We start from the raw sequence: 12,508 nt of genomic DNA on the forward strand, positions 1-12,508 counted from the left end.
TGGGGTGCTGTGTCTGTGCTGGATAGTGCCCCTGTCTCAAATGATCCCAGACTTTGGTACCTGATCCTGTACCAGGTTCAGTTTGTTACCTGGGAGTAAACTGTCTCTAACCTACAAATTTTGTCTTCTCCACACTAACTTTTAGTTTAGACACTGAAAACATGTCTTGTCTTGTCCTGCTAGAGGAATTGGTCTCTCTTTTAGGGCAATTAATTGGCTTTTTTGGGGAGGTATTCACCTGGAGAAGAGAAGTCTCCAGGGAGACCTCAGAATTCCTTCCAACCTTCCAGTGCCTAAAAGGGCTCCAGGAGAGCTGGAGAGGGACTTTGGACAAGGGCTGGAGTGCCACAATGAAGGGAAATGGCTTCCCACTGCCAAGAGGGCAGGGGTGGGTGGGATACTGGGGAGAATTTCCTTCTGTAAAGGTGGGAAGGCCCTGGCACAGGATGTCCAGAGCAGCTGTGGCTGCCCCATCCCTGGAAGTGTCTCAGGTCAGGCTGGACGGGCCTTGGAGCAGCCTGGGATAGTGGAAAGTGTCCCTGCCATGGCAGGGATGGAAACAAGATGAGTTTTAAGGTCCTTTCCAACCCAAACCATTTTGTGATTCTTTTAGTGTGGGTAACCAAAATCACTCATTCAGCCAGCTCTGTCCTGCTGTGCAGCTTCCCCTTCCTGCTGCTCAGGCAGCAGCACCAGGGCCCAGCTCATTCCTATTCCCAGAGCTGGGACATTCTCATCTGTACCAACAGTGTAATGGGGTCCTTCTGACCACGGAACCTGGCAGAGGTGCAGTGAGTGAGTGTGGTAAACAGGTCACATCCTGTAGGGCTTTGGGCTGGGGCAGAGTTACAGCTCTCCACAGCACCTTGTGGTGCTGTTTGGGATCTGTGCTGAGAACAGCACTGATCCCACAGGGATGATTTAGCTCCTGCTGAGTCAGGAGCTGTTCTGCCCCTCACCCTGACCACCAGCATTGGGCCAGGGTTGCACAAGGAGCTGGGGGGACACAGCCAAGACAGCTGTCACCCACTGACTACAGAAATATCCCAGACCATGTGATGCCATGCTCAGCCCTGAAACAAGAGGGTAGGGGGATGGTGAGGTCTGGCCAGGCTTAGAGGAGTTAGTGATGAGCAATTGCTTTCTTGTATCACTTGTTTTTCTTGGTTTCTGTTTTCTTCTCTTCGTTGGTTTTCTCCCCTTACATTAAAAAAAAAATATTTTTCATTATTTAACTGTCTTCATGTCAACCCACCAGTTTTCTCACTTTCACCTTCCACTTCTGTCATTACAGTGTGGGGGAGAAATGAGGGGCTGTGTTGGTGCTTAGTTGCCAGCTGGGGTTAAACCACAACACATCCACAGTCCAGACTCCTCCAATTGTAATGGCCAGGCAGCAGAGGCTGGGAGAAGTGTCACAGATTTGAGTTGGTTCTTGCTACCCAAAGTGCAACAGGGTGGCTGTACTGAGAATCCTGTGGATTGCTGAGCAGTAAAGCAGGTAGGAACAGAAATTCCTCAGCCCACTGTCTCAGATTTGAGACCCTCTAGGCATTCATGGTGATACTCATGGATTAGAGCAGGGCACCAGGACAGAGCTGAGCATTCATGCCCCCATTAGCCCTGAGGAGCTGAAGCACTGGAGGCACTGACCTGGCTGGAGAGCTCCAGGTGGTGCAGTGACCTGCACAGGGATGCATGGACAAGGCAGAGGTGCTCTGCAGGTGCACTGCACTACAACCAGTGCACCCCGTTCTGCACTGGCCTTGTTGTGCAGCTGCACGTGGCAACAGCCTCTTTTCTCTGGTCTCTGTGCCAAGATCAGTTTCACATCAGTTTAGCTGGATCAGCAGCACAAACTAGTTGTCTGTGAAAGCAGGGAGGGGGTGCCAAGGAGTGAGACAGAGGGTCCCAGTAAACTGCACTTTATGTTGTGCTGCCCTGAGTTTGTGCGGCACTGGGCACTGTGGCATCACCTCTCCCAAAATCAGGAGCTGTGTCTTGAGTATCATCCAGCTACACACAAAACATTCCCTTTTGGTGCCAGCACACTGGGTTTCCAACAGAAATCCCCATTTCCTAGCAGGGGCCTTGAGGAAAGGGATGGATCCAGATCCCCCGAGCAGTGCTGGCATCATGAGGGCCCGTGGAGCGCTGGCACCAGAGCCAGGCTGGGACACCTGAGGCTGCAGCAGGGATTGAGCTGACGAGGGCACAGAGCCCCCAGACTGCTGCTGATGCACAGCTTCAGCCCTCACACTTTGGTGTTCCTCATCAAGGGAGATCCCCCCTCTGGAGCCCGACGCTGCTCCTTTCTCCAAGCACTCTTTTCTCTTTGGCAGTTGGGTTCTATTTGCCTTTTTTGGTGCCAGCCCTTGGACTTGCCATGGCCTGGCAGAGAGAACCAAGTCCTCCAAGAGAACAGGAAAGCACGAGGCAACAAGTTCTTGAAGCCATGTCCTCATGTTCCACTGCCAGATATTCCAAATAACCCAGAGATTCTGCAACAAGCTGTGTTCTGGCTGTTTGCCATGGAAAGAGCCGGCTGTTCACAGCATTCCAGGCAGCGTGCAGAGCCAGCTGCTTCAGGAGGGGAAGGATACCTGTGCTGACACAGCTTTGCTCATTTTCCTTTGCTCTCAGGGCATCTCTTCCAGCTGGGCTGGAACAATGGCACAGGGTACTCCGGGCAGCAAGCAGATGGAGCGCTCTGCCTGTGCACGCACAGCGATTACAACAACTGTCAGCCTTCCCGCAGGGAACTGAGAGCCTCCTGGAAGATAAGGAACATGAAAGGGGGAGCAGAAGCCCAGCTGAGCATACACACGCTCCCTGCTGCTTCCCCAGCGAGGAGAGGCGGGGACAAACACATCCACGAGGGAATCCTCCCAGCGCAGCTCTCGCCCCAGGGACACTCGGATCCCATCAACACTCAAATTACCCTGAAAGACTCGTGAAGGACAGACCCGCCGGCAGCTCTGCCCTGTCCTGCCGCACACGCGGCTCTGGCTCTCTGCTTCGCCCTCCTGTGCGGCTGCTGTTGGCAGCACATGCCCCACTGCATTTCTGGGCTCTGCACTTCTGTCCAGCTGCATTTCTGGGCTCCAAACCTGCCCCGGGCTGTCCCGCCCAGCTCAGCCCACACTGAGAGACAGGCACCCTTCCCTCCTTGGCACGGTTTTCTCCAGGCAGAAGCTGTACCTGACTAGTTCATGTCTTGAGCCCCCAGAAATGGCCCTGGGATGCTCAAGGGACAGATCCTCCCCCCAGGTGCTGCCACCCTGCAGCTCTCTGGAAGTTCGATGTGCAGCACTTCAAAAGCCAAACTGCAGCAACCACTGGGATGGACTGTGCCACACTTGATTCAGTTTTATGAAAGATGCAAGAAACACTTTTCCCAGAGCTGCTTCCCCCTCTCAGAGGATGGAAATGTTATCTCAGCAACCCTGGAACCTGCTCACTCCTCCTCAGGGGTTGCATGAAGGGAGCCAAGCATTCGATTTTCACTTTGTGTAAGACTGGGTCATTTTCAGGTGCTGGGGCACTCACCCCAAAGCACACTCCTGTGAAAACTGGCTTCTCTCCTCCATCCAGTCCCACAGGCCAGTAACTCTCCCTTGGGCTGCTGGGCTGCCATCTCCCTCTTCTGTCACTGAGGGGCCCAGTTGTGCTCATACCAAAGCTGCACCAGAGGGACCTGGCTGCCTCGCAACTCAGCACTCAAGTATTTATGCTGAAATGCATAAAAGTGTTGGTTGAAAGAGAACAAAGCTGGCTTTGATAAAAGCCCTCATGCTCTCTCTGCATTTTTATGGCCAGTTCCACTCATCTGCTGTGGTTTCCTTTTGTGTCCCCAGCCAGCTTCAAAATACTTGGTGGGTTTCTGGCAAAATACTTGGTGGTTTAGTGTTTCTTTGATTCTGGAGCTTGGCCTGTATTAACCTGACTCTGTGGGAGGTAGGGACGCTTTCACTGCACCAGTTGTCCAAGGACCCTGAAGCTATTTCATCTCAATTGTTTCCTTTCCTCCTACTTATGTTCCTATCAGCGAGTTTAAGGTCAGATACATAAAATGACCTTCAGGAAAATTCATAACACATTTCAGAAACCCCTGTTCCCACAAACACCTCCCTGCAGAACTCCCCATGCTGATGGGGCTGTCCCTGCTCACACAGAGGTTCAGAGAATGCAGCAAGGTGAGCTGTGCAGGACAGGGAACACTACAACACCTCCCTGGCCAAGCTGGCCCTACTTTCATCAGCCACAGCTCTTCTCTGAACTCTGCTGAGCCATTCCCCTCCACACCTGCAGGCAGCAGGTCCCACAGACACACTGTGCAGGTGCTGCAGTGATCTCACTTTCGTCCCTGCTGGGCTCCTCTGGGAGGCCTTAGCTGCATGGGAGAGCCCTTGGACACAGCAGGGAGCAAACAACAAAGTTCTCCTGGCTACTGCTTCAAAGTCCACACTGTCACCACTGTCCTGCTGCAGATTCCCTCAGTAAGAGGTGAGGAATGAAGGAGAGGCCTCAGGCCTTGGCAGGCCCAGGCACCCAGGCCTTTTGCTGACTTGCAGAGCTTGGGAAAGAGGGAGCCTTGAATCCCAGCCCCTGCTCCATGCACCACTTACCTGATTCAGTGAAATGTAACTCATTTAGGGAAGGAAGAGTATGATTGTGACCTCTGTGCAAGGCATGGCTTGTGGCAGTTCCTCAGGACAGCTCAGCTGATCTCACAGCCTGCAGCTGCCAAAAGGAGGGATGGCCTCCTCCATTGCCCCTGGAGCGTCTCACAGGCTGCATGTGTCAACCCAGCAGCCAAGAAAGGAAGCTTTAGCCTAAGTTAGCAAATTGAACATACAATGAGTTCAGCAGCTGCTCCAGTTTGGGTGGGAATGGGAGCAGAGAGAAGCTACATGAGGTGCCAATGCCAGCCAGACCCAGACCACGGCTCTGGAGAGTTCAGCAGCTGCTCCAGTGGGAGGTTTGGGTGGGAATGGGAGCAGAGAGAAGCTACATGAGGTGCCAATGCCAGCCAGACCCAGACCACGGCTCTGGGCTGTGAACCCATCCCAATACCAGAGCCAGACTGGAGCAAGGTCTGCTTTTAAGCATCCTAAGCACATTTAGGGCATATAAACACCTGACCCATACAAACCAGGCATGCAGGCACTAGAGATCCTGCCAAATCCACACCGGGAAGCAATTAGACAAAATTGTTATTATTTGCCCCCTTGAACCTTGCTGGAGGGATTGGCTGGAGCAAAGGAGGCAGATTTGTTACTGTTCTCTCTCAAGGCACTGCTACATCTTAACACAGGATGGTCTCAGGAGTCAAATCTATGCAGACATTAAATAGAAGAATCCATTTTCAAATTAAAGTGACCTACACGTGGAAATAAGGGTTTCTGCACTGTCTTGGTGTTGACAGAGAAAGATGGGCTGCAACATGAGCTTTCCCAGGCCCTGTGTAAGTGCTTCCCATGCCTGAAGGTTGTCTACCCTTATTTTCTAGGAGTTACCGCAGGGAACTGGAAAACAGTTTTTCAGCATGCTGGATAAAAAGCAGTGAAAGTATTTGTGAGTCTATGTGAATTTTTATTAGCTTTCATTGACACAGGAACGGTGCAGCTTCAGCAGATCCCAACCCTGGGGATGTGTCCAGTGGAGCAGCAGCAGCTCTTCCCCCAGGCCGTGTCTGCTGACTGGGGCACTCCTCCCCCAAAGCTCCACTAACAGTGGAGCTGCCCGAGCTCAAATTCCACACAGTGACACTGCCTTTTCCCCACCTCCTGCCCACCCCTCTGAAATTCTCAGTCACCTCTGGGAACATGAATTAGCCCAGGTGCTGACTGAGAGCTGGACTGCACAGCTGCTCCATCACCTGCCCCAGGTCTCTGCCCGTGCCACCAGCACTGCAGGGGTGCTTCTCATGGCTTTCCGAGCTGCAGGAACCCAAGACTCTACTTGAGGCTGAATGATGCCCAAGATCTCATGGTACAAAAGCTTCTTCCCAAGAATTCCCACCACACTGTTCATTTCTTCTTAGCATTTCAAGTCTATGTGATCCTATTCAGTATTTAAGAGCCTGCAGAAAGCACACCTGGATCCATGGAAGATTCAGCTCCCCTTTCCCACCAAAGAAGAGCAGGAGCTCCCGGCACTCTGAGGGCTGTGCTGAGGTGGATTTCAGCTGCTGCCATTCCAATGTGAAGGCTTGGACCTGAGCTCTCCCATCTCTCCAGGGGTGTTCTACTGACTGGGAAAGCTGCCACCACCCCCAGATCCTCCCAGGGCCACCCTCTACTCAGGAATCCACAGGTACCATTTCTTGGAGGTCATTTACTCAGCATTACTCGACTGATTTCGAGTCTGTTCTGCACAGTGGCTCCTTCAAAATGAGGTGTGAGCAGTGCAGCATATTTAAGTAACATGGACTGTAACTGGGGTATTACAGCACATTTAAGTAACATGGACTGTAACTGGGGTATTACAGATCAGAACACATATCCTAAGAGACAACAATCCAAATGAAAAGGTTAAATTAGTGATGTGATCCCACCATTTTGCCATGCCTGTGCAGAACCCAAGTGAAGCTCTCTTGTCCTTTGAGGCACATATCCTGTGCAGTCTTGGGCTTAGGGCTAAGAGACAGGAAGGGCAGAAGGGAAGAAGCAGTCTCCATGACAAATATCCATGTGACACATTTAGCAAGGACACAGGACAGGATTTGCCTCCTGCCCCAGCAAGGCCCTCAGCCCCCAGACCACAGTTCTGCCTCTCTCCCTGCTCTGACAAATCCTGACTGCCCACAGCAGAGGTTCCTGACAGAGCACCCCAGAAAAGGCCACACATTGAGGCAGTGTCTCCAAATCACAGAAGTGCAGGTGCTCAAGCACTGCAGGAAGAAGGGACTTGTTTCTGTCCCTCCTGCTGTGAGGATGCCTCTTCTGGGAGACTCATCTGAGGCTGTGCCTGCCCTACAGAGCCCTGCCAGCAAAATTGTTTCATTAGAGGGGCAAGAGAAAGGTTCTTCCCACAGCCTTGGGGCAGCACCCTACACCCCACCTTGAGTTTGGTGGCACAAACAAGTCTATCACCCCAGCACGGTGACAGCTGTGCCTTCACAGCTGGGTTAGTATCCGAGTGCTTATGAGCAGAGGACAGGGAGATGTCCCACAGAGAGGCACAGCACCAGGGAGCCCAAAGCATCCCTGGAGAGCTCTTCTGTCACTCATTCATACAGGGCTCAGCAATGGAGAATGAGCTGGGCCACGATTACCAGCAGTGATAAATGCAGGGAGAACCACGGCTGCTGCAGCCTCCTTCCATCTTTAATTAGCTCTGTGCCCAGCTTTTAAAAGGCAGAAACCAAAACTGGTCACAATATCCCAGATCATTCTCACCACCAGCTTTTACAGAAGAAAATTCCTTCCTGAGATCACTGTTTAACACACACACATATGTTCTGACATGCTTCAGCACTGCCTGTCCAATGATTCAGGTGCTTTTCAGGCTGGAATCTCTTCACTCTTGCTGCCTGAAAGCTCTATGGTCTGGCACATTTTCTTTGTTTGCTGCTCTATCAGCTTACGCTGTCTGCACATTCTACCTGTGTTTTGCTCCCAAGTACTCAGTTAATAGGACTGCACAGGCTAGTTGGAATGCCTTACACTCACTTTAGGTGCCACAGCTGTCAGGTGGGATGAGGTTTTGGAGAACATAAATGTAAGAGCTTGAGGCAGCGAACATTCCTTCTGAAAATCAAGATTCAGCCTTAAGCCCTGGAACTGCTGTGGCTGCAGGTCAGACCGTTTCAGCTGCCACGATTCAGTGCAGCAGTCCTGTCTGTGCAGCGCCCTGTCCCAGTGCCCCCATTTACATGGTGTCACCAGCACGAGAGACACCTCAGCCCCCTGGAGCAACAGCAGCCACCAGGGAAGTGGTAGAGCAGCCAGACTGGGGCAGACTGGGCTACGGGGCAAAGATGTCAGCGTGAGCTGTCCCTGCAGGGTACAGGGACCCTCCCACCACCAACACTCTTCCCGCGTGGGTGCAGGTGAGGAGCTGGCTGTGCCAGGGCTGCAATTCCTGACGCTGTTCAGCCTGTGGATCTGGGAAAGGGGGTGACCAGCGGAGCTGTGGGTCAGTCGCACCGGGGAGCAGGCAAGCTGTGGCCAGCCAGGCCGCGGGGCAGGCGGGCCGTGCTCAGTCGGGCTCTGGGGTGACCAGCCGCGGTCACTCCGCAGGGCTGCCGGGCCTCGGGGCTGGCGGGGCTCCCGGCGGCCGGGCCGGCTCCCAGCCCGGGGCCGGCGTCACTCGTGGGCCACGCGCTCCAGCGCCACGTAGAAGCTGTCCTTGTCGTCGAGGCAGTGCCAGCCGATGGGCCCCGCCTCGCAGTCGGCGCACACCAGGAACTTGACGTTGCCCACGTCGCGGGTGAATCCCACGTTCTCGAAGGAGAACATGTCGCGCACCAGCCAGTGCTCCCGCAGCACGTCCCCGCCGCCTCCCGCCGCCGCCGCCGCCGCCTTCTTCCTCATGGCGGGCAGGAGGAGCTGCGGAGACACGGGGCCGTCACCGCCCGGCCGGCACCGCCCGCCTCCCCCCGAACCCCCCGGTACCTCACGGCGGGCGAAGGTGGCGGCGCCGGGCAGCAGCACCCGGGAGCCGCAGCGCTGGCACAGCACGGCCCGCAGGTTGCGGCCCTGCGCGCACACGAGCCCGGCCGAGCCCGGCGCGACCGCAGGAGGAGCGGGGGGAGAGGCCGGAGGCGCCGCCGGCTCCATCTCCGCGCAGGGCGCCGCCATGGCGAGGGGCGGGGCTGGCGGCGTGACGTCAGCGGGGCGTCGCGGTGACGCCATTGTTGTGACCCCGCCCAGCAATGGTGGCCCCGCCCCACTCCCCATCCCGGAGGGGTCCGGGAGCTCCGGGCTGGGAATCCTGCAGTGGGAATCCTGTCCCGGGGATCCTGCACTGGGATCCTGAACTGGGAATCCTGCAGTGGGAATCCTGCAGTGGGAATCCTGAACTGGGAATCCTGCACTGGGAATCCTGCACTGGGAATCCTGAACTGGGAATCCTGCAGTGGAATCCTGTCCTGGGGATCCTGCACTGGGAATCCTGTCCTGGGGATCCTGCACTGGGATCCTGCACTGGGATCCTGAACTGGGAATCCTGTCCTGGGGATCCTGTCCTGGGAATCCTGCACTGGGAATCCTGAACTGGGAATCCTGCAGTGGAATCCTGTCCTGGGGATCCTGCACTGGGATCCTGCACTGGGATCCTGCATTGGGATCCTGCACTGGGAGTGGGCTGAGACCCTGGCACAGGCTGCCCTTGGACCCCTGGCAGTGTCCAAGGCCAGGCTGGCTGGGGCTTGGAGCCCCCTGGGATGGTGGAAGGTGTCTCTGCCATGGCAAGGGGGATGAGATGTTTTTTAAGTCCTTCCCACCCAAACCAGTCTGGGATATTCTGGTCCCCCAGTGATCCTGGACTGGCAGGAGTTGGCAGTGCCGTGTCTGTCGTGGCCTGCCCACAGGGACCATCAGGGACAGTCACTTCCCAGGCATGGGAGTCTGGAGTTGCTTGAATTCGTGGTTGGATTTGTCCAGCATCAACGTGTCAGTTGATGCTGGACAAAGGGAAATTGTCTCCCTTAAAAGCCTCCATCAATGGAGACATTCCAGAGCCACCTGGGTGCAATCCTGTGCCCTGTGTCCTGGGATGGCCCTGCCTGGGCAAGGAAGTGGGACCAGAGCCACTGGGGTCCCTTCCCAGCTGACCCATTCTGGGATCCTGTGAAGCTGCAGCACATCCTCACATGCAGTGATTGCATCAGGATTTGGGGGCTAGCAGCAGCTCTGTGGCTGCTTGGCACAGAGAGAACCCCTCGATGGGGAGGGCAGAGGGCCCTGAAAGGGGCACGGGCACACTGGCAGCAGTGAGCGCTCCTGGCAAGCAGAGATCAGCCTGGCCCCAGAGCCTGGGCAGAGCAGGAGGCAGGGCCAGGGCTCACGGGCAGCACTGCTGGGGCCCAGGTGACTCTGCTGCTCCACACTGGGCACCTCAGAGCCCCTCTGGCTGTGTGCTGCTCTGGGCTGCTGCCAACACCCCTCTGTTGGTGCTGAAAAGACTGAAAGAGGCCTTTTGATTGAGCCACTGCTTCTTTAGAGGGTAGGCCAGATCCCAGAGGAGTCCTGATTTGGTGCAAATATGCCCCATCCTCCTGCTGTCTCACTCCTGACTGTCTGCTGCCAAGAGCCCTCAGGAGAAGCCAGAAATGGGAACTGATATTCGAGGTAAACATTCACTAAATATTCACTGATATTCACTAAATAAAGGTGTAGGATTTCAGCAGCAATCCAGCTGCTCACCTCAAGCTCCAGCCCTGGGCAATGCTGACACGAGCTGGGGTGTGAGTGTAGCTGGGGGACATCACCCCGCTCTCCTGGGAGCTGTGCAGGTGTTTCTGAGGCTGGGGCAGTGTTTGGGGCATTTGAGCTCCTGAGCCCTGTCTGGGTGAGTGGGGAGCCAGAGCAGGGCTCGAGAGGGGAGCAGATGTGGAGCTCAGCAGTGCCCACTGAGCAGCCCTGAGCCAGGCACAGACCAGGGAAGGGGACAGGTCCAGTCCTGTCCTGGGGATCAGGGAAGTCACAGAACTCTCATGCCTGGAGATGTAACCCTGATCCAAAGTGGATCAGGGTTACAGACCACCAGATTGCCCTTCCCAAGTACAATTATCCTTGGATTCTGTGAGTTCCTGCTCATGTAGGTGTCAACACCATTTTGAGAAAAACACCCCAAAGCATTCCTGGGAGCTCAAATCCATCCGTGCCCTGGGAGCTGACTCGGGCTGCCCCAGAGGCACCTGAGCAGGGACAGTGCACTGCAGTGTCACTTCTCTCTCTCCAGAGCTTCAGAGCGTCCCCATGGGTCACTCCTGCCCCAGACCAGCCAGGAAAGCTCTGCTCCTGCCCACACATCTGCAGGAGGGTCAGTGGGGGAGGCCTTTTCCTTCCAGCCTGGAGCAGCACATTTGGGAGGTTCTGCCTGCTTGTACCACATGTGCACATCCTCATTTTGGGGTAACTCAGGCTGGGAGGGGCGAGATCCCAGCCAGAGGGGGGGAGGGGAGCCCTCTGCCTGCCCTGGGGTGCAGGATGCAAATCCACCCTGGCAGTGCTGCATCTGCTCTCACCTGGTGAGATGGGCACTTGTAGCAGTGGGGTTTTGGGGGGGGTTTTGAGGCTGTTTGTAGTGTTTTGAGGCTCCTTTGTAGTGGGCTTTGGTGTGCTTTCTGCAGGCTCTTAAATACTGAATAGGATCACATAGACTTGAAATGCTAAGAAGAAATGAACAGTGTGGTGGGAATTCTTGGGAAGAAGCTTTTGTACCATGAGATCTTGGGCATCATTCAGCCTCAGGTAGAGTCTTGGGTTCCTGCAGCTCGGAGAGCCATGAGAAGCACCCCTGCAGTGCTGGTGGCACGGGCAGAGACCTGGGGCAGGTGATGGAGCAGCTGTGCAGTCCAGCTCTCAGTCAGCACCTGGGCTGGGATGGCAGTTTGGGGATGTTTGGTCTGTGTTTGCCTCTTGTCTAGCCTGTGGCTGTTGGAATAATTTCTCTCTCTCTGTCCCCAAAAATTCTGCCCCTAGCCTAGAGAATTCTCTGTCAGTTACAGTCTTTTCTCTTTGCTGTTGGTTTGTCGTTCCCGCCTCGGCTCCTGACCTTCCCCTCCGACGATTTCCCGCGGTCTCCTCCAGAACAGCAGCAGTTTTCTCTGCCCCCTCGCTCTCCGCAGCTGCCCGCGCGGCTGCGGTTCCTGCTGCGGGACCGAGACCGCCCCGGCGGCTCCGGCCGCCCCGCTCCTGCTCCGCCGCCGCCCGCGAGCGCCGCGTCCTCTGCCCGGCGCCGGCGCTGCTGCCGCCGCGGGAAAGCCGCGCTGCCGGAGCCGAGCGCCGCCGCCGACAGCGCCGTCCCCGCGCGCAGAGAAAGAAAAGCAGCTGGGAAAAGCAAGCACCGGGCCCTTCTTTATCTCCTTCGCCACCAATCCTTTAGGCGCTGAACCCGCGTTCCGAGCCCGCCGAACCGTGACCCTGCCCGCCGGCGGCAGAGACAGGGCACGGCCACTCTTGCCCGTGCCCCGATCGCCTCCCGTGACCGGGGCGCACCGTCAGGCACTCCTGACGAGGGCCCCAGCCCAGAAACCCCGAGTGGCACCAGAGCACGCTGATGTCTCCAGCTTGTGGCCCGAGGCTGCTGCTGGGCTGGGCTGGTTGGTCAGGGCTGGAGTGGTGTCTCTCATTGTTACAGTCCTTGTGGATAGTTCAAGAGGTAAATAAAACCCACTAATAGGATCTTTGGCCAATTCTTAAGTCTTGGATGGGAGTTTTCTCTGTTGAAAACTCATCCTTAGTTCCGCCTTTTAGCATTTTCTGCTGGATCATTCATGAAGCAAAGCTTCACTCTTGCTGGCCAGGGAGAATCATACCAACTTCCTCCCAAGCAG

At 55.7% G+C, this 12,508-nt stretch overlaps 1 protein-coding gene across 1 annotated transcript; it reads right to left on the minus strand.

Annotated features, from left to right (window-relative positions):
* Window positions 1–6,342: 6,342 nt before the first annotated feature.
* RABIF (RAB interacting factor) lies at window positions 6,343–8,824 on the minus strand. The gene is made up of 2 exons (XM_041489618.1): window positions 8,622–8,824; window positions 6,343–8,555 (listed from the first exon to the last, which is right to left on the minus strand). The coding sequence occupies exons 1-2, from the start codon at window positions 8,805–8,807 to the stop codon at window positions 8,313–8,315; spliced, it is 429 nt and encodes a 142-aa protein (XP_041345552.1). The 5' UTR covers window positions 8,808–8,824; the 3' UTR covers window positions 6,343–8,312.
* Window positions 8,825–12,508: the final 3,684 nt, after the last annotated feature.

Source organism: Pyrgilauda ruficollis, unplaced genomic scaffold, assembly GCF_017590135.1.
Source record: "Pyrgilauda ruficollis isolate IOZ18807 unplaced genomic scaffold, ASM1759013v1 scaffold95, whole genome shotgun sequence".
Classification (NCBI taxonomy): Eukaryota; Metazoa; Chordata; class Aves; order Passeriformes; family Passeridae; genus Pyrgilauda; species Pyrgilauda ruficollis.